Here is a 20,511-nt window from a genome sequence, read left to right on the forward strand (position 1 = left end):
TGTGGGGGAGTATGATGGTGTGGGGGGAGTGTGATGGGGAGGGGGGAGTGTGGTGGTGTGGGGGGGAGTGTGATGGTGTGGGGGGGAGTGTGATGGCGTGGGGGGGAATGTGATGGTGGTGTGGGGGGGAGTGTGATGGTGTGGGTGTGGGGGGAGTGTGATGGTGGGCGGGGAGTGTGATGGTGTGGGGGGAGTGTGATGGTGTGGGGGGGAGTGTGATGGTGGTGTGGGGGGGAGTGTGATGGTGTGGGGGGGAGTGTGATGGTGGTGTGGGGGGAGTGTGATGGTGGGGGGGGAGTGTGATGGTGTGGGGGAGTGTGATGGTGTGAGGGGGAGTCTGATGGTGTGGGGGGGGGAGTGTGATGGTGTGGGGGGGAGTGAAATGGTGTGGGGGGGAGTGTGATGGTGGTGTGGGTGAGTGTGATGGTGTGGGGGGGAGTGTGATGGTGGTGTGGGGGGGGAGTATGATGGTTGTGTGGGGGGAGTATGATGGTGGTGTGGGGGAGTATGATGGTGTGGGGGGAGTGTGATGGGGAGGGGGGGTGGGAGTGTGATGGTGTGGGGGGGAGTGTGATGGTGTGGGGGGGAGTGTGATGGTGGGGAAGGGGAGTGTGATGGTGTGGGGGGGAGTGTGATGGTGTGGAGGGAAGTGTGATGGTGTGGGGGGGGAGTGTGGTGGTGTGGGGGAGAGTGTGATGGGGAGGGGGGGGGAGTGTGATGGTGGCGGGGGGGGAAGTGTGATGGTGTGGGGGGGGAGTGTGATGGTGTGGGGGGGGAGTGTGATGGTGGGGGGGGGGAGTGTGATGGTGTGGGGGGGAGTGTGATGGTGGTGTGGGGGAAGTGTGATGGTGTGGGGGTGGAGTGTGATGGTGTGGGGGAGTGTGGTGGTGTGGGGGGAGTGTGGTGGTGTGGGGGAAAGTGTGATGGTGTGTGGTGGTGTGGGGGGAGTGTGATGGTGTGGGGCGAGTGTGATGGTGGTGTGGGGGGAGTGTGGTGGTGTGGGGGGAGTGTGATGGTGGTGTGGGGGGAGTGTGATGGTGTGGGAGGAGTGTGATGGTGTGGGGGAGTGTGATGGTGTGGGGGGAGTGATGGTGTGTGGGGGGAGTGTGATGGTGTGTGGGGGGAGTGTGGTGGTGTGGGGGGGAGTGTGATGGTGGTGTGGGGGGAGTGTGGTGGTGTGGGGGGGAGTGTGATGTTGGTGTGGGGGGAGTGTGGTGGTGTGGGAGGGAGTGTGATGGTGGTGTGGGGGGGAGTGTGATGGTGTGGGGGGAGTGTGATGGTTTGGGGGGAGTGTCATGGTGGTGTGGGGGGAGTGTGATGGTGTGTGGGGGAGTGTGATGGTGTGGGGGGAGTGTGATGGTGGTATGGGGGGGGAGTGTGATGGTGTGGGGGGGAGTGTGATGGTGGTGTGGGGGGAGTGTGATGGTGGGGGGGGAGTGTGATGGTGTGGGGGGGAGTGTGCTGGTGTGAGGGGGAGTCTGATGGTGTGGGGGGGGGGAGTGTGATGGTGTGGGGGGGAGTGTAATGGTGTGGGGGGGAGTGTGATGGTGGTGTGGGGGAGTGTGATGGTGTGGGGGGGAGTGTGATGGTGGTGTGGGGGGGAGTATGATGGTTGTGTGGGGGGAGTATGATGGTGATGTGGGGGAGTGTGATGGTGTGGGGGGAGTGTGATGGGGAGGGGGGTGGGAGTGTGATGGTGTGGGGGGGAGTGTGATGGTGTGGGGGGAGTGTGATGGTGTGGAGGGGAGTGTGATGGTGTGGGGGGGAGTGTGATGGGGAGGGGGGGGGGTGATGTGTGGGGGGGGGGAGTGTGATGGTGTGGGGGGGAGTGTGATGGTGTGGGGGGGGTGAGTGTGATGGTGGGGGGGGGAGTGTGATGGTGTGGGGGGAAGTGTGATGGTGTGGGGGGGGAGTGTGATGGTGTGGGGGGGAGTGTGATGGTGTGGGGGGAAGTGTGATCGTGTGGGGGGGGGGAGTGTGGTGGTGTGGGGGAGAGTGTGATGGGGAGGGGGGGAGTGTGATGGTGTGGGGGGGGGGGGGTGAGTGTGATGGTGGGGGGGGGAGTGTGATGGTGTGGGGGGAAGTGTGATGGTGTGGGGGGGGAGTGTGATGGTGTGGGGGGAGTGTGATGGTGTGGGGGGATGTGTGATCGTGTGGGGGGGGGAGTGTGATGGTGGTGTGGGGGGGAGTGTGATGGTGTGGGGGGAGTGTGATGGTGTGGGGGGAGTGTGATGGTGGTGTGGGGGGAGTGTGATGGTGTGTGGGGGAGTGTGATGGTGTGGGGGGAATGTGATGGTGGTATGGGGGGGATTGTGATGGTGTGGGGGGGAGTGTGATGGTGGTGTGGGGGGAGTGTGATGGTGGGGGGGGAGTGTGATGGTGTGGGGGGGAGTGTGCTGGTGTGAGGGGGAGTCTGATGGTGTGGGGGGGGGAGTGTGATGGTGTGGGGGGGAGTGTAATGGTGTGGGGGGGAGTGTGATGGTGGTGTGGGGGAGTGTGATGGTGTGGGGGGGAGTGTGATGGTGGTGTGGGGGGGAGTATGATGGTTGTGTGGGGGGAGTATGATGGTGGTGTGGGGGAGTGTGATGGGGAGGGGGGTGGGAGTGTGATGGTGTGGGGGGGAGTGTGATGGTGTGGGGGGAGTGTGATGGTGTGGAGGGGAGTGTGATGGTGTGGGGGGGAGTGTGATGGGGAGGGGGGGGGTGATGTGTGGGGGGGGGAGTGTGATGGTGTGGGGGGGAGTGTGATGGTGTGGGGGGGGGGTGAGTGTGATGGTGGGGGGGGAGTGTGATGGTGTGGGGGGAAGTGTGATGGTGTGGGGGGGGAGTGTGATGGTGTGAGGGGGAGTGTGATGGTGTGGGGGGAAGTGTGATCGTGTGGGGGGGGGGAGTGTGGTGGTGTGGGGGAGAGTGTGATGGGGAGGGGGGGAGTGTGATTGTGTGGGGGGGGGGTGAGTGTGATGGTGGGGGGGGGAGTGTGATGGTGGCGGGGGGGGAATTATGATGGTGTGGGGGGGGAGTGTGATGGTGTGGGGGGGAAGTGTGTAAGGATGGGGGGCGGGAGTGTGATGGTGTGGGGGGGAGTGTGATGGTGGTGTGGGGGAAGTGTGATGGTGTGGGGGTGGAGTGTGATGGTGTGGGGGAGTGTGGTGGTGTGGGGGGAGTGTGGTGGTGTGGGGGAAAGTGTGATGGTGTGGGGGAGTGTGGTGGTGTGGGGGGAGTGTGATGGTGTGGGGCGAGTGTGATGGTGGTGTGGGGGGAGTGTGGTGGTGTGGGGGGAGTGTGATGGTGGTGTGGGGGGAGTGTGATGGTGTGGGGGGAGTGTGATGGTGTGGGGGGGAGTGATGGTGTGTGGGGGGAGTGTGATGGTGTGTGGGGGGAGTGTGGTGGTGTGGGGGGGAGTGTGATGGTGGTGTGGGGGGAGTGTGGTGGTGTGGGGGGGAGTGTGATGTTGGTGTGGGGGGAGTGTGGTGGTGTGGGAGGGAGTGTGATGGTGGTGTGGGGGGGAGTGTGATGGTGTGGGGGGAGTGTGATGGTGTGGGGGGAGTGTGATGGTGGTGTGGGGGGAGTGTGATGGTGTGTGGGGGAGTGTGATGGTGTGGGGGGAGTGTGATGGTGGTATGGGGGGGAGTGTGATGGTGTGGGGGGGAGTGTGATGGTGGTGTGGGGGGAGTGTGATGGTGGGGGGGGAGTGTGATGGTGTGGGGGGGAGTGTGCTGGTGTGAGGGGGAGTCTGATGGTGTGGGGGGGGGAGTGTGATGGTGTGGGGGGGAGTGTAATGGTGTGGGGGGGAGTGTGATGGTGGTGTGGGGGAGTGTGATGGTGTGGGGGGGAGTGTGATGGTGGTGTGGGGGGGAGTATGATGGTTGTGTGGGGGGAGTATGATGGTGGTGTGGGGGAGTGTGATGGTGTGGGGGGAGTGTGATGGGGAGGGGGGTGGGAGTGTGATGGTGTGGGGCGGAGTGTGATGGTGTGGGGGGAGTGTGATGGTGTGGAGGGGAGTGTGATGGTGTGGGGGGGAGTGTGATGGGGAGGGGGGGGTGATGTGTGGGGGGGGGAGTGTGATGGTGTGGGGGGGAGTGTGATGGTGTGGGGGGGGGGTGAGTGTGATGGTGGGGGGGGAGTGTGATGGTGTGGGGGGAAGTGTGATGGTGTGGGGGGGGAGTGTGATGGTGTGGGGGGGAGTGTGATGGTGTGGGGGGAAGTGTGATCGTGTGGGGGGGGGGGGAGTGTGGTGGTGTGGGGGAGAGTGTGATGGGGAGGGGGGGAGTGTGATGGTGTGGGGCGGAGTGTGATGGTGTGGGGGGGGAGTGTGATGGTGGGGGGGGGAGTGTGATGGTGTGGGGGGGGGAGTGTGATGGTGTGGGGGGGGGAGTGTGATGGTGTGGGGGGAAGTGTGATGGTGTGGGGGGGGAGTGTGATGGTGTGGGGGAGTGTGGTTGTGTGGGGGGAGTGTGGTGGTGTGGGGGGGGAGTGTGATGGTGTGGGGGAGTGTGGTGGTGTGGGGGGAGTGTGATGGTGTGGGGGGAGTGTGATGGTGGTGTGGGGGGAATGTGGTGGTGTGGGGGAGTGTGATGGTGGTGTGGGGGGAGTGTGATGGTGTGGGGGGAGTGTGATGGTGTGGGGGGGAGTGATGGTGTGTGGGGGGAGTGTGATGGTGTGTGGGGGGAGTGTGGTGGTGTGGGGGGGGAGTGTGATGGTGTGGGGGGGGGAGTGTGATGGTGTGGGGGGGAGTGTGATGGTGTGGGGGGAAGTGTGATCATGTGGGGGGGGGGGAGTGTGGTGGTGTGGGGGAGAGTGTGATGGGGAGGGGGCGAGTGTGATGGTGGCGGGGGGGGGGGGGGAGAGTGATGGGGAGGGGGGGCAGTGTGATGGTGTGGGGCGGAGTGTGATGGTGTGGGGGGGGAGTGTGATGGTGGGGGGGGGAGTGTGATGGTGTGGGGGGGGGAGTGTGATGGTGTGGGGGGAAGTGTGATGGTGTGGGGGGGGAGTGTGATGGTGTGGTGGAGTGTGGTTGTGTGGGGGGAGTGTGGTGGTGTGGGGGGGAGTGTGATGGTGTGGGGGAGTGTGGTGGTGTGGGGGGAGTGTGATGGTGTGGGGGGAGTGTGATGGTGGTGTGGGGGGAATGTGGTGGTGTGGGGGGGGGGAGTGTGATGGTGTGGGGGGGAGTGTAATGGTGTGGGGGGGAGTGTGATGATGGTGTCGGGGAGTGTGATGGTGTTGGCGGGAGTGTTATGGTGGTTTGGGGGGGAGTTTGATGGTTGTGTGGTTGGAGTGTGATGGTGGTGTGGGGGAGTGTGATGGTGTGGGGGGAGTGTGATGGGGAGGTGGGAGTGTGATGGTGTGGGGGGAAGTCTGATGGTGTGGGGGGAGTGTGATGGTGTGGAGGGGAGTGTGATGGTGTGGGGGGGAGTGTGATGGGGAAGGGGGGGGGTGATGGTGTGGGGGGGGGAGTGTGATGGTGTGGGGGGGAGTGTGATGGTGTGGGGGGGGAGAGTGTGATGGTGGGGGGGGGGAGTGTGATGGTGTGGGGGGAAGTGTGATGGTGTGGGGGGGAGTGTGATGGTGTGGGGGGGAGTGTGATGGTGTGGGGGGAAGTGTGATGGTGTGGGGGGGGGAGTGTGATGGTGTGGAGGAAAGTGTGATGGGGAGGGGGGGGGAGTGTGATGGTGGCGGGGGGGGGGGAGTGTGATGGGGAGGAATGTGATGGTGTGGGGGGGGAGTGTGATGGTGTGGGGGGGAGTGTGATGGTGTGGGGGGGGAGTGTGATGGTGGGGGGGAGTGTGATGGTGTGGGGGGGAGTGTGATGGTGTGGGGGGAAGTGTGATGGTGTGGGGGGGAGTGTGATGGTGTGGGGGAGAGTGTGATGGGGAGGGGGGGGAGTGTGATGGTGTGGGGGGAGTGTGATGGTGTGGGGGGGAGTGTGATGGTGTGGGGGGGAGTTGTGATGGTGGTGTGGGGCGAGTGTGATGGTGTGGGGGGGGGGAGTGTGATGGTGGTGTGGGGGGGGGGAGTGTGATGGTGTGGGGGGGGAGTTTGATGGTGTGGGGGGGGGGGAGTGTGATGGGGTGGGGGGGAGTGTGATGGTGTACGGGGAGTGTGATGGTGTGGGTGGGGGGAGTGTGATGGTGTAGGGGGGAGTGTGATGGTGTAGGGGGGAGTGTGATGGTGGGGGGGGGGGAGTGTGATGGTGGGGGGGGAGTGTGATGGGGGGGGGAGTGTAATGGTGGGGGGGGGAGTGTGATGGTTGTAGGGGGGAGTGTGATGGTGTGGGAGGGAGTGTGATGGTGTAGGTGGGAGTGTGATGGTGTGGGGGGGAGTGTGATGGTGGGGGGGGGGGGGAGTGTGATGGTGGGGGGGTGTAATGGTGGGGGGGGAGTGTGATGGTGTAGGGGGGAGTGTGATGGTGGGGGGGGAGTGTGATGGTGTGGGGGGGGGGGGAGTGTAATGGTGGGGGGGGAGTGTAATGGTGGGGGGGGAGTGTGATGGTGTGGGAGGGAGTGTGATGGTGTGGGGGGGGGGGAGTGTAATGGTGGGGGGGGAGTGTGATGGTGTGGGGGGAGTGTGATGGTGTGGGCGGGGGAGGGTGATGGTGTGGGGGGGGAGGGTGATGATGTGGGGGGAGTGTGATGGTGGAGGGGGGGGTGATGGGGAGGGGGGAGTGTGAAGGGGAGGGGGAGGGGGGAGTGTGAAGGGGCAGGGGGATTGTGAAGGGGATGGGAGAGTGTGAAGGGGAGGGGGGAGTGTGATGGGGAGGGGGGAGTGTGAAGGGGAGTGGGGAGTGTGAAGAGGAGGGGGGAGTGTGAAGGGGGAGCGTGAAGGGGCGGGGGGAGTGTGATGGGGAGGGGGGGAGTGTGAAGGGGAGGGGGGAGTGTGAAGGGGATGGGGGAGTGTGAAGGGGAGGGGGGAGTGTGAAGGGGCGGGGGAGTGTGAAGGCGCGGGGGGAGTGTGAAGGGGGTGGGAGAGGGGGGAGTGTGAAGGGGGAGGGAGGAATGTGAAGGGGCGAGGGGGGGGGTGTGAAGGGGGAGGGGGGAGAATGAAGGGGGAGGGGGGAGTGTGAAGGGGGAGTGTGAAGGGGGAGGGGAGAGTGTGAAGGGGGAGGGGGGAGTGTGAAGGGGGAGGGGGGAGTGTGAGGGGGAGGGGGGAGAATGAGGGGGGAGGGGGAGTGTGAGGGGGAGGGGGGAGTGTGAAGGGGGAGGGGGAGTGTGAAGGGGGAGTGTGAAGGGGGAGGGGGGGAGTGTGAAGTGGGAGGGGGGAGAATGAAGGGGGAGGGGGGAGTGTGAGGGGGAGGGGGGAGAATGAGGGGGGAGGGGGAGTGTGAGGGGGGAGTGTGAAGGGGGAGGGGGGAGTGTGAGGGGAAGGGGGGAGAATGAGGGGGGAGGGGGAGTGTGAGGGGGAGGGGGGAGTGTGAAGGGGGAGGGGGAGTGTGAAGGGGGAGGGGGGAGTGTGAAGGGGGAGGGGGGAGTGTGAAGGGGGAGGGGGGAGAATGAAGGGGGAGGGGGGAGTGTGAGGGGGAGAATGCAGTGTGAGGGGGGCGTGTGAAGGGGGAGAATGAAGGGGAAGGGGGAGTGTGAGGGGGAGGGGGGAGAATGAAGGGGGAGGGGGGAGTGTGAGGGGGAGGGGGGAGAATGCAGTGTGAGGGGGGAGTGTGAAGGGGGAGGGGGGAGTGTGAAGGGGGAGGGGGGGGTGTGAAGGGGGAGGGGGGAGAATGAAGGGGGAGTGTGAGGGGGAGGGGGGAGAATGAAGGGGGAGGGGGGAGTGTGAGGGGGAGGGGGGAGAATGAAGGGGGAGGGGGGAGTGTGAAGGGTGAGGGAGAGGGGGGAGTGTGAAGGGGGAAGGGGGAGTGTGAAGGGGCGGGGGGGGGGTGTGAAGGGGGAGGGGGGAGAATGAAGGGGGAGGGGGGAGTGTGAGGGGGATGGGGCAGAATGAAGGGGGAGGGGGGAGTGTGAAGGGGAGGGGGGAGTGACTGGCACTGATTTTGCATTCCCTCACCCTTAATGACGTCACTGCGGGGAAAGTTGTTTTGGGTCGTGACATCACGTGACGGCAAGTTGACGTGCGTGACGTCACACCAACAATCTGGCGCCGTGCCAGGTAACATGACATCATTGAGTCGTTACTCCCCAACCGCGCGAGTGACGTCACTTGGCCGCTCACGCGTACGGCGTCATCAGGAGAGGCGGAGTTTGGGTGAGGTGCGAGTGTGAGGGCTGGGGGAGCGTGAAGCACGCAGAGCGTGGTGAGTGCTGGTTGGGGAGACAGTGGTGAGCGAGTGGTGAGTGAGTGGTGGTGAGTGGTGGGTGGGGAGACAGTGGTGAGCGAGTGGTGAGTGAGTGGTGGTGAGTGGTGGGTGGGGAGACAGTGGTGAGCGAGTGGTGAGTGAGTGGTGGTGAGTGGTGGGTGGGGAGACAGTGGTGAGCGAGTGGTGAGTGAGTGGTGGTGAGTGGTGGGTGGGGAGACAGTGGTGAGCGAGTGGTGAGTGAGTGGTGGTGAGTGGTGGGTGGGGAGACAGTGGTGAGCGAGTGGTGAGTGAGTGGTGGTGAGTGCTGGTTGGGGAGACAGTGGTGAGCGAGTGGTGAGTGAGTGGTGGTGAGTGCTGGTTGGGGAGACAGTGGTGAGCGAGTGGTGAGTGAGTGGTGGTGAGTGGTGGGTGGGGAGACAGTGGTGAGCGAGTGGTGAGTGAGTGGTGGTGAGTGCTGGTTGGGGAGACAGTGGTGAGCGAGTGGTGAGTGAGTGGTGGTGAGTGCTGGGTGGGGAGACAGTGGTGAGCGAGTGGTGAGTGAGTGGTGGTGAGTGCTGGTTGGGGAGACAGTGGTGAGCGAGTGGTGAGTGAGTGGTGGTGAGTGCTGGTTGGGGAGACAGTGGTGAGCGAGTGGTGAGTGAGTGGTGGTGAGTGGTGGGTGGGGAGACAGTGGTGAGCGAGTGGTGAGTGAGTGGTGGTGAGTGCTGGTTGGGGAGACAGTGGTGAGCGAGTGGTGAGTGAGTGGTGGTGAGTGGTGGGTGGGGAGACAGTGGTGAGCGAGTGGTGAGTGAGTGGTGGTGAGTGCTGGTTGGGGAGACAGTGGTGAGCGAGTGGTGAGTGAGTGGTGGTGAGTGGTGGGTGGGGAGACAGTGGTGAGCGAGTGGTGAGTGAGTGGTGGTGAGTGCTGGTTGGGGAGACAGTGGTGAGCGAGTGGTGAGTGAGTGGTGGTGAGTGGTGGGTGGGGAGACAGTGGTGAGCGAGTGGTGAGTGAGTGGTGGTGAGTGCTGGTTGGGGAGACAGTGGTGAGCGAGTGGTGAGTGAGTGGTGGTGAGTGCTGGTTGGGGAGACAGTGGTGAGCGAGTGGTGAGTGAGTGGTGGTGAGTGGTGGGTGGGGAGACAGTGGTGAGCGAGTGGTGAGTGAGTGGTGGTGAGTGCTGGTTGGGGAGACAGTGGTGAGCGAGTGGTGAGTGAGTGGTGGTGAGTGGTGGGTGGGGAGACAGTGGTGAGCGAGTGGTGAGTGAGTGGTGGTGAGTGCTGGTTGGGGAGACAGTGGTGAGCGAGTGGTGAGTGAGTGGTGGTGAGTGGTGGGTGGGGAGACAGTGGTGAGCGAGTGGTGAGTGAGTGGTGGTGAGTGCTGGTTGGGGAGACAGTGGTGAGCGAGTGGTGAGTGAGTGGTGGTGAGTGGTGGGTGGGGAGACAGTGGTGAGCGAGTGGTGAGTGAGTGGTGGTGAGTGCTGGTTGGGGAGACAGTGGTGAGCGAGTGGTGAGTGAGTGGTGGTGAGTGCTGGTTGGGGAGACAGTGGTGAGCGAGTGGTGAGTGAGTGGTGGTGAGTGCTGGTTGGGGAGACAGTGGTGAGCGAGTGGTGAGTGAGTGGTGGTGAGTGGTGGGTGGGGAGACAGTGGTGAGCGAGTGGTGAGTGAGTGGTGGTGAGTGGTGGGTGGGGAGACAGTGGTGAGCGAGTGGTGAGTGAGTGGTGGTGAGTGCTGGTTGGGGAGACAGTGGTGAGCGAGTGGTGAGTGAGTGGTGGTGAGTGGTGGGTGGGGAGACAGTGGTGAGCGAGTGGTGAGTGAGTGGTGGTGAGTTGTGGGTGGGGAGACTGGTGAGCGACTGGTGAGTGAGTGGTGAGTGAGTGGTGGTGGTGGTGAGTGGTGGGTGGGGAGACAGTGGTGAGTGAGTGGTGAGTGGGCGAGTGTTTGTTGAGTGGTAGTGAATGAGTGTTGGTTGACTGGTAGTGGTGGTTGAGTGAGAGGAGGGTGAGTGAGTGGTGGTGGGGAGCGAGTGGTGAGCGAGTGGGTGGTGAGTAGTGAGTGAGTGGTGAGCGAGTGGTGGTGAGTGGTGAGTGAGTGGTGAGTGGTGTTTGGGTCCCACCACTCAGCGCCCATGTCCGTGGTGCTGTTAAGCGGCGCTCGGCCTCTGCGGAGGAAGTTCTTGGTGAGAGGAGGAGACCGAGGTGAGTAGCATCGCACACACAGCACACACACTGCTACACACAGCACACACTACTACACAGCACACACACTGCTACACACAGCACACACACTGCTACACACAGCACACACTACTACACACAGCACACAAACTGCTACACACAGCACACACACTACTACACACAGCACACACTACTACACACAGCACACACACTACTACCCACAGCACACACACTACTACACACAGCACACACACACTACACAGAGCACACACACTGCTACACACTGCTACACACAGCACACAAACTGCTACACACAGCACACAAACTGCTACACACAGCACACACACTACTACACACAGCACACACACTGCTACACACAGCACACATACACTACACACAGCACACACACTACTACACACAGCACACACACTGCTACACACAGCACAGACACTGCTACACACAGCACACACACTGCTACACACAGCACACACACTGCTACACACAGCACATATACTACTACACACAGCACATACACTGCTACACACAGCACACACACTGCTACACACAGCACACACTACTACACACAGCACACACACTTCTACACACAGCACATACACTCCTACACACAGCACATACACTCCTACACACAGCACATACACTACTACACACAGCACACACACTGCTACACACAGCACACACACTACTACACACAGCACACACATTACTACACACAGCACATACACTGCTACACACAGCACACACACTGCTACACACAGCACACACACTGCTACACACATCACACACACTGATACACACAGCACACACACTGCTACATACAGCACACACACTACTACACACAACACACACTGCTACACACAGCACACACACTACTAAACACAGCACACACACTACTACACACAGCACACACACTAGCACACACAGCACACACAGCACACACACACTACCACACACAGCACACTACTACACACAGCACAGACACTACTACACACAGCACACACACTACCACACACAGCACACTACTACACAGCACACACAGCACACACACTACTACACACAGCACACACAGCACACACACTACTACACACAGCACACACACTACTACACACAGCACACACACTACTACACACAGCACACACTACTACACACAGCACACATTACTACACACAGCACACTCTACTACGCACAGCACACACACAGCACACACATTACAACACACAGCAAACACAGCACACACATTACTACACACAGCACACACAGCACACACATTACTACACACAGCACACACAGTACACACACTACTACACAGCACACACACTACTACACACAGCACACACACTACTACACACATTACTACACACAGCACACACAGCACACACTACTACACACAGCACACACACTACTACACACAGCACACACACTACTACACACAGCACACACTACTACACACATTACTACACACAGCACACACAGCACACACTACTACACACAGCACACACACTACTACACACAGCACACACACACTACACACAGCACACACACTAATATACACAGCACACACACTAATATACACAGCACACACTACTACACACAGCACACACACTACTACACACAGGACACACACTACTACACATAGCACACACACTACACACACTACCACACACACTGCTACACCGCTAACACACTACTACACACGGCACACTACTACACACAGCACACACATTACTACACACAGCACACACAGCACACACACTACTACACACAGCACACACACTACTACACACAGCACACACACTACTAAACACAGCACACACACTACACACAGCACACACTACACACAGCACACACACTACACACAGCACACACTACTACACACAGCACACACAGTACACATAGCACACACACTGCTTAGCACACACACTGCTACACACAGCACACTACTTCACACAGCACACACACACTACACACAGCACACACACTGCTACACACAGCACACACACTGCTACACACAACACACACACTACTACACACAGCACACACTACTACACACATTACTACACACAGCACACACACACTACTACACACAGCACACACACACTACACACAGCACACACACTACTATACACAGCACACACTACTACACACATTACTACACACAGCACACACACACTACTACACACAGCACACACACACTACACACAGCACACACACTACTACACACAGCACACACTACTACACACATTACTACACACAGCACACACAGCACACACACTACTACACACAGCACACACACACTACACACAGCACACACACTACTATACACAGCACACACTACTACACACAGCACACACACTACTACACACAGGACACACACTACTACACACAGCACACACACTACACACACTACCACACACACTGCTACACAGCTAACACACTACTACACACGGCACACTACTACACACAGCACACACATTACTACACACAGCACACACAGCACACACACTACTACACACAGCACACACACTACTACACACAGCACACACACTACTACACACAGCACACACACTACTACACACAGCACACACTACTACGCACAGCACACACACTACACACAGCACACACACTACACACAGCACACACACTACACACAGCACACACTACTACACACAGCACACACAGTACACATAGCACACACACTGCTACACAGAAGAACACTACTACACACAGCACACACACACTACACACAGCACACACACTGCTACACACAGCACACACACAGCACACACACTGCTACACACAACACACACACTACTACACACAGCACACACACTACTACACACAGCACACACACTACTACACACAGCACACACACTACTACACAGCACAACAACAACATCCATTCGCCACTAAGTGGCAGTGACGTCATCACGACGCTTGTGCCAGGCTATGTGCACATTGAGGCCACGTGAAGTGTCGAACGCCCACTGGCAGGAGGTCACGGGGCAGATCCAGGTGCCACGGGTCGACTGACTGAGATGACCGAGATGAGTGGCTGATGCACCACCTGTGCCCCCTACTGTGCCAACTTGCTGTGCTTTAGCCACCCGGCGCTCCGCTCGTTGTTGTGAGCGTCGCTCCTCCGCCCTCCGTTGGTGTTGGAGGGCGACTGCCTCCAACTGCCCAGTAGCGTCCTTAATGAGCCTCCTCCACAGAGGCCGATCTTGACACCGCTGGTACCAGTCATCGGCAAGTCCACTCAGCTCCACATCCTCCTGTGCCACATCACTCCATCTCTTTTCTAGCCCGTGCCGCCCCAGGTTAACCCCCTCGATCCGGCCGAACAAAAGCTGTTTAGGCATGCGGTGACTGGGCATGAGGGCTACATGACCCAGCCAACGCAGCCTTGCCTGCCGGAGGAGCTCACCGATGGGACTTTGTCCAGATCTTTGAAAGATTTGTGAGCTCCTCACAGAATCCAGCTTGGTTAAACCCAGGATGGATCGTAGGCAGGCCAGCCTAAATGTTTCCAACCGGCAAAGATGCTCCATTAGGGGGGTCCACGTTTCGCAAGCGTAGAGAAGGGAGGGAATGACCGTGGCCGAGAAGACCTGAACCTTCGTGCGGAGCGACAGACCAGGTAGCTTCCACACAGCGTTACGCAACCGATGAAAATATATTGCCGCTCGACTGATTCGGAGTGAGACCTCTGCTGTTAAACTGGAGCCGGTCATAAGCACACTTCCCAGGTATGGGAAACTCTCCACTCTCTCCACAACTGCCCTATCACCAATTGGGAGTTGTGGGGGTGGAGTGTCCGATGGTACAAAATACCCAGGCAGGTGCTTAGTTTTGGTGGGGCTGATGGTAAGGCCCCACCTCTTAGTGGCAAGCTCCAGGTTCAACAGCAGCGCCTCCAACTCCTCCTCTGAGTGAGCAGCTATTACCAGATCATTGGCATACATAACACGGTTGAGCAATAGGGAGCCATCCCTTGACCGCACCCGGGCATCGATCAGCCTGCCATTGTATCTTTACCAGATGTAAATTCCTCCGGTACAGCTATTGAAGGCTTCACGAACCACGTGGTCAAAATAGATGTTAAATAATGTTGGAGCCAGAGGACATCCTTATCGCACCCCAAGGTGAGCAGGGAATGGCTCCGACTCCCGGCTACGTAGTTTTACCCGGGCCCGCTCACCAAAATGAAGGTCCTTAATGATCGTGAGCAGAGGATCAGGGACTCCGAAAGCACGAAGAACAACCCAGAGCCCAGGCCTGCTTATGGTATCATAGGCCTTGACCAGGTCAATAAAGCAGAGATGTAGGTCTTGTTGGAATTCCCTACACCTCTGCTGTAGCAGACGGACAGAAAATATGGCATCTGTACAGGACCCCCTTTCCTGAAACCGCATTGGGGCTCCGCAAGCCTCTCCTCAGTGTGCCTAGCAAGGCGATGTTGAATAATCCTTGCTAGGACCTTTCCCGGCACGCTGAGGAGTTAGATGCCCCTGTCATTGTTACAGTCTGTGCAGTCCCCCTTAAAGAGGGGACCACCAGGGCATCCTACCAATCCTGTGGAACCTGTCCAGTGGTCCAGACTGTTGTTATGATGTCATGTAGGGCAGTCTGTGAACAAACGCCATCCTCCCTCAGCATTTCGCTTGGGAGATCATCTCTACCTGGTGCCTTTCCTGATCTCAGGTTCTGGATTGCCTTCAGTACTTCCTCAACAGATGGCACCTCAGCCAGCCACTCACAGGAGGCGACTTCTTCCAATATTTGAGGCACCGCAGCCTCGGCAGGGTCATCTCCACTTTGTCCCACGTTTTCCAGGCTGAGGGATTTCCCCTCCCCCAGGACCTCACAGAAATGCTCAGCAAATCTGCAAAGCTGATTTTGGGGGTCAGAAATTGGATCACCGTTCTTTCCCCTAATGTTGGTAAAAGGTGTGGCATTGCAGGTTACTTTTTTGATGGAATTAAAGAGCAATTTGTGATCGCGGGCCATTGAGGCAGACTCCATCTCCTCAGCAACCCGCGACCACCACCCATCCTTGCAGCGCCTCACGACTCTCCGTACCTCCGAGCGAAGGCTGCGGTAAGCCTCCTCATTCTCCGACGTGGGATGCTGTAGCCGATGAGAGTGGGCCTGTCACATTTTCTCATCCAGCCTGAACACCTCCTCTGTCAGTGAGGGTCTCTCTGTCAGCCAGTCCTAAACCTCGTCCATTTCCCCTCGACATCAGGAGGAGTGTGGGATCATGCCAACCCCAGCCGCAAGCGATGATTAAATTCTTGCTTGTAACTTTCATCAGCTAGCTGAGACCAGGCCACCTTATGTTGGAATGGGGTCCTGGGTGTCCACCCACCACCGGAGTGGAAGAATGGCAGACGCATCTTAAAGATGACAAGTCGATGGTCAGTGGGCAGATCAGCTCCACAGTAGGTTCTGGTGTCACACACAGCACACACTACTCCATACACTACACACTCTACACACACAGCACACATTACACACACACTACACACAGCCCACACTACACATGCAATACACACTACACATGCAATACACACTACAAACATACACTAACACAGCACACACTGCAACACACAGCACACACTGCAACACACAGCACACCATGCAAACAAACATCATACATATAGAACACACACTGCACACAGCACACACCACACTATAGACACAGTACACATAACACCATGCATGGAGCATTAATGTCCTTTTCACACACGCAATGCACACTTCAGATACACTACACGCGTGGCACACATACATCACGTACACGCACATCACTGACAACACATACACGCACATCACATAATCACTTAACACATACGTTCATGCACATCAGACATTACTGACACACAAATTACATACAGACACACATCACGTGCATACGGCGGCATGGGCGCACATCGCCTAGAGACGAGACTAGACCGGGCTGTGTTGTGTAGCGAGAGAGATTGTATCAGCCCTGTCATGTGTACTCTTACTAGCATTGAGGGCCCCTTCTTCAGACAGACGCATCGCGTGCCATCCGCTCAGCTGCACTGTCACCGCAGAGTTCAATCAGGAGCCTGTGCTTTACCATCATCCACTGATGGGCGGCTCATTGCCATTGTGAAGTGTTGATCTGTGTGGAGTTAGTTATTGAGTCACAGCACGCTGGGTTGTTGTGATTGGGTACTGTTTAGGATCTGCGCAGATCTCAGGCTGTCTGCCAAGCTGGCCATCTCTCTACATCGTTTATGTGTTAAGGTCTCTGTCCGTTCATCTTTACACGTCATGTCTGTATATTACAAGCTTTGTAGTTCAGTCTGTGTTTCAGTTTGTCTATCTGTCTTCCAATCACTGACTTTTTTGTCATGTCATCTGTCTCTCAATTAGCCTCTATCTATTGTGGCTTTTGCTGGAGGGCGGCTGATGCCAGATACCAATGACATCATTCCTGTCTCTTCTATAGAGGCTTATATTGAAACCGCTGGTATCGGCCACTAGTAACTCCACTCAGCTCTTCATCTTCCTGCACCACATCAGCCCATACCTGTTTGGTCCCCTCTTCCAAACCAGAGTTGGCTGGGTATGCAGAGAAACCTACGAATGCAACTGTGTCCCTATCTTGCAAGTATGTGTGAGCTGCTCACAGAATTCAGAGTATATGAATGCAGGAAGGACTGTAGGCTGGCCAAACTTAATGTTTGCTACAGGCGCTCTTTTAAAATGGCCTACATTTCACGAGTGAAGACAAGAGGGAGGGCATGTTCGTGGCTGAGAAAACCCAGACGTTTATGTGGAGTGACAGGCTAGGAAGATTCTATAGAGTTTAATCGATTGAGGCTTCTGCCACCCAACCAAAGATGACCGTGAGCACATCGCCCGCCCAGGTACAGAAACTCCACCTACTCCACACCTACCCTATTACGTATGGAGAGGGGGAAGGTGGCGTATTTGGTAACACAGAGTACCTGGGTAAATGTGTTGTTTTGGAGTAGTTGCTCGAAAGGCCCTGACTCTACGTGACAAATTACACGTTCAGCAGTAAGGTCTCAGAATGTGAAGCAATTACTCGATGATCAGCATTCACGTCATGGTTGACCAGTGGGGCGCTATCCAAGACTAGAGAATCGGCCCTACTCTGCAGTTGACAGGAGTCGCGGATGACGGGAGTTTCAGTGTAATGGTAGAAACATCGATTGAAAACATTGATACCATATTCTTTGGGTCTTTCGGTAAAGTCACGGAGATGGTTCGAAGAAAATACCCTTTTCAGTGGATGCAACATTAAAAATAATTGAAAGATTTTAACGAATATAATAAAATCGTCAAATCACTTCTCTTGACTTCTCACACAGAGGCAGTTATTTTATTGATTTCTCATGGATGATGAGCTTATTTTACCTTAGACTGTCATTTTAAATCTGATTGAGTCAATCTCTAAACCAGAGTGCTGCTTTGGCCGTGTGATGGTATAATTACCGCTGACTGAATGACACTGAACGTAACGGCGATACTCCCTTGTAGCTCTTGATATTCCGAGTCTTAAACGTTTATCGCTCATCCTTCAATGATCTGTCACCACGTCAAACAGACTTGGGTAGCCGATATGTCCACCGCTTCACATGGATACTCGTGTACACAGAACACCCACGCAGAGGATTGTGGCCCAGTCTGAACCACAGTGGAGAAGAACGCTTATGTAAGGGACTGACGTGTGTGAGATTAAAGGTGAGCGGTGAGCATTATTAACAGTACATTTCTTTCTGTAAGAGCCTAGGAACCTCATTATTTGGTGTTAAATAATGCCCTCAGCAGTAGTTCAGAGGCAGACATTCCTTCAATATGAATTCCTTCAATAGGAATGTCTGTGGCACAGTGTTCCACATTCACGGTTTTACAATTAGCCATTGCACAATAACCAGGTCACAGAGTTCCAGTAATCTAAAGGATTTGAATGTCATTTCTCCCCTGTGGGTTTTTTTGTCGTGTGGCCGTGGTAGCAGTTGCATGCCGACGTTTTGTCATTTATTCAGGGCTGTCCTTGCTGATGGTGAGATGCTGCCCTGCATGTGATCATGTACCCATTTATCTGCAACCATTGTCGTGTAGAGGGCAGCGCGTTTATTGAGACACCGTCGTCATTGCGCACAATGTCCCAGTGATATTTGTCGCCGTGTGCAAGCCACTTGGAATTCACAGCTGTCAAGCAACGGGGCGGCAGTCATATCCGTTGGCGGCCCTGAGCCAGTGGTAGAAATTCTGCATTTTCATGGCAGGGGCCAGTTTCTTCAAAGGAATTGCCCTTTGACAGCCCACAAAGTAGTACCTATTTTATTGACCCTGGAAGCATGATTCGCAAGCTACTACTCATACCGAAATGAGTGAAAATTGATGAATCTAGATTCCCTGGAACCATAATGTGCGCGTTGACAAGGTTGGTTGGTTGAGCTAAGCCCAGTGATGAAGAACCATGTGTGGGAATGCATGGAGTTAAACATCTTCACAGATTACAGCAAAGCTCTTTGCATCTCATTGGATTCCATGTCCAATGAGATTATATGCATGAGTCGATTAGTTCGAAGACAAATGTTTCTTGTTCAGTCTCCGAGCGAGTGAAAATGCGATCAGATCGCTCCATTCGAATTTCAAATGTCACGGGTTCCAATTCGTGGTTGGGTCTGTGGAAGCTACTTAGACTGTCACTTCACACAAAGCTCCAGGTCATCTCGGACACAATGGGCACTTTTCTACGCTGACAATTTGTAGACCCATTTACAAAACACCTGCGTCAGTTTGAAACATTCCGACTGGCCTGCATATAATCCATCCTTGGTCTAGCTAGAGAGGATTGTGTGAGGAGCTTACAGATCCTTAAAATATCTGCATACAGTCCCGTCAGTGATCTTCTCCGGCATGTCTGGCTGCCCAAGGAGCTTCTGTCTTTTTTCTAAACTATTTTATTTACAAGGTGAAGCAGTGGATTATATCATCATTGTGGGCATTTACAGTAGCCAGATAATCTAAACGCATGTTTCTAAATATGGAGGGCAAGATTGGAAGACCCAGAGAAAATTTTACGCAATCACGGGGAGAGGGAACACGTAAACTCCAAATATATAGGCATCGCCAGGGTCGAACCCACAACCCCTTGCATACCAGGCGAGGGAGATAACATCTCGCCACCACGATGCCTCGGACAGATGTGGTCTAACAGCCATGGCTCGGGCTCGAGAAGAGATAGAGTGATGTGGTACAGGAGGATGCGGAACTGAGTGGACTTGCCGATGACTGGTACCAGTGGTGTCAAGATCGGCCTCTGTGAATTAGGCTCGTGAAGGACGATGCTGTTGGGCAGTTGGAGGCAACCATGCAGAATTCCAGGGATCTAAAGTACAGCAAGTAGGGAGAGTGGGGAGCACAGGTGGTTCATCTGCCAGTCATCTCGGTTAATCCAAAACACCTGCGCTTGCTCCGTGACCTGTCAGCGAGCTAACACTTCACGTGGACTCAGTGCACCTAGCCTGGCACAAATTATGATGACTCCACTGCCACTTTGCAAATGGATTTTGGTGTCATATACAGTACTCATGCATGTGGAATTATATGTTTGCATGTTCACCCCAGGGTCGTGTTGATTTTTCTCCGGGCCCTCCGGTTTTTCTCTCCACATTTAGAAACATGCATTTCGAGTATTTGGCTGCTGTAAATTTCCACATGATAAGCCACTTCGTCGAGCTATCATTTGTGGTGAGGTTGCTTCTGAAAAAGAGCTGTATTGCTCAGTGGTGTCTACGTGTGCGTGTGGCAGTGAGTGGCGTGCATCTGTTCACACGTGCATGCGTGGACACGAGAGGCGGCGGCTGAGTGCGTGCTGGGCGGCCGTGTGCCCCCCCCCCCCAGGGCTCCTGCCGTGGGATGGCTGTGCCGGCTGCGCCTCCTTGAGGATGTCATCCAGGTTGGTTGTTTTGCTCGCTCTGTCGATCAAATGAAAACATGGCTCAGTCAAGTGCACAGCAGTGCCGATTGCCTAAAGACTGTCCACTGCTGACCAGCAGCATGCTGCTCATGCAGATTGTGTGTGTGACCG

At 56.7% G+C, this 20,511-nt stretch overlaps 1 protein-coding gene across 2 annotated transcripts in view; it reads left to right on the top strand.

The window, feature by feature from the left end:
• The first annotated feature begins 10,132 nt into the window (after positions 1-10,132).
• The window catches only part of LOC144931592 (LETM1 domain-containing protein LETM2, mitochondrial-like), a 30,075-nt gene continuing 19,696 nt past the window's right edge, over positions 10,133-20,511 (top strand). The window contains exons 1-2 of one of the 2 annotated variants that reach the window (XM_078855634.1): positions 10,133-10,412; positions 20,325-20,379. In XM_078855634.1, the coding sequence (XP_078711760.1) occupies positions 10,343-10,412; positions 20,325-20,379 (125 nt within the window). In that variant the 5' untranslated portion in view covers positions 10,133-10,342. The remainder of the gene's footprint in view (positions 10,413-20,324; positions 20,380-20,511) is intronic. The other variant, XM_078855635.1, reaches the window with a different exon arrangement.

This window comes from Lampetra fluviatilis, chromosome 4, assembly GCF_964198595.1.
Source record: "Lampetra fluviatilis chromosome 4, kcLamFluv1.1, whole genome shotgun sequence".
NCBI classification, from domain to species: Eukaryota; Metazoa; Chordata; class Hyperoartia; order Petromyzontiformes; family Petromyzontidae; genus Lampetra; species Lampetra fluviatilis.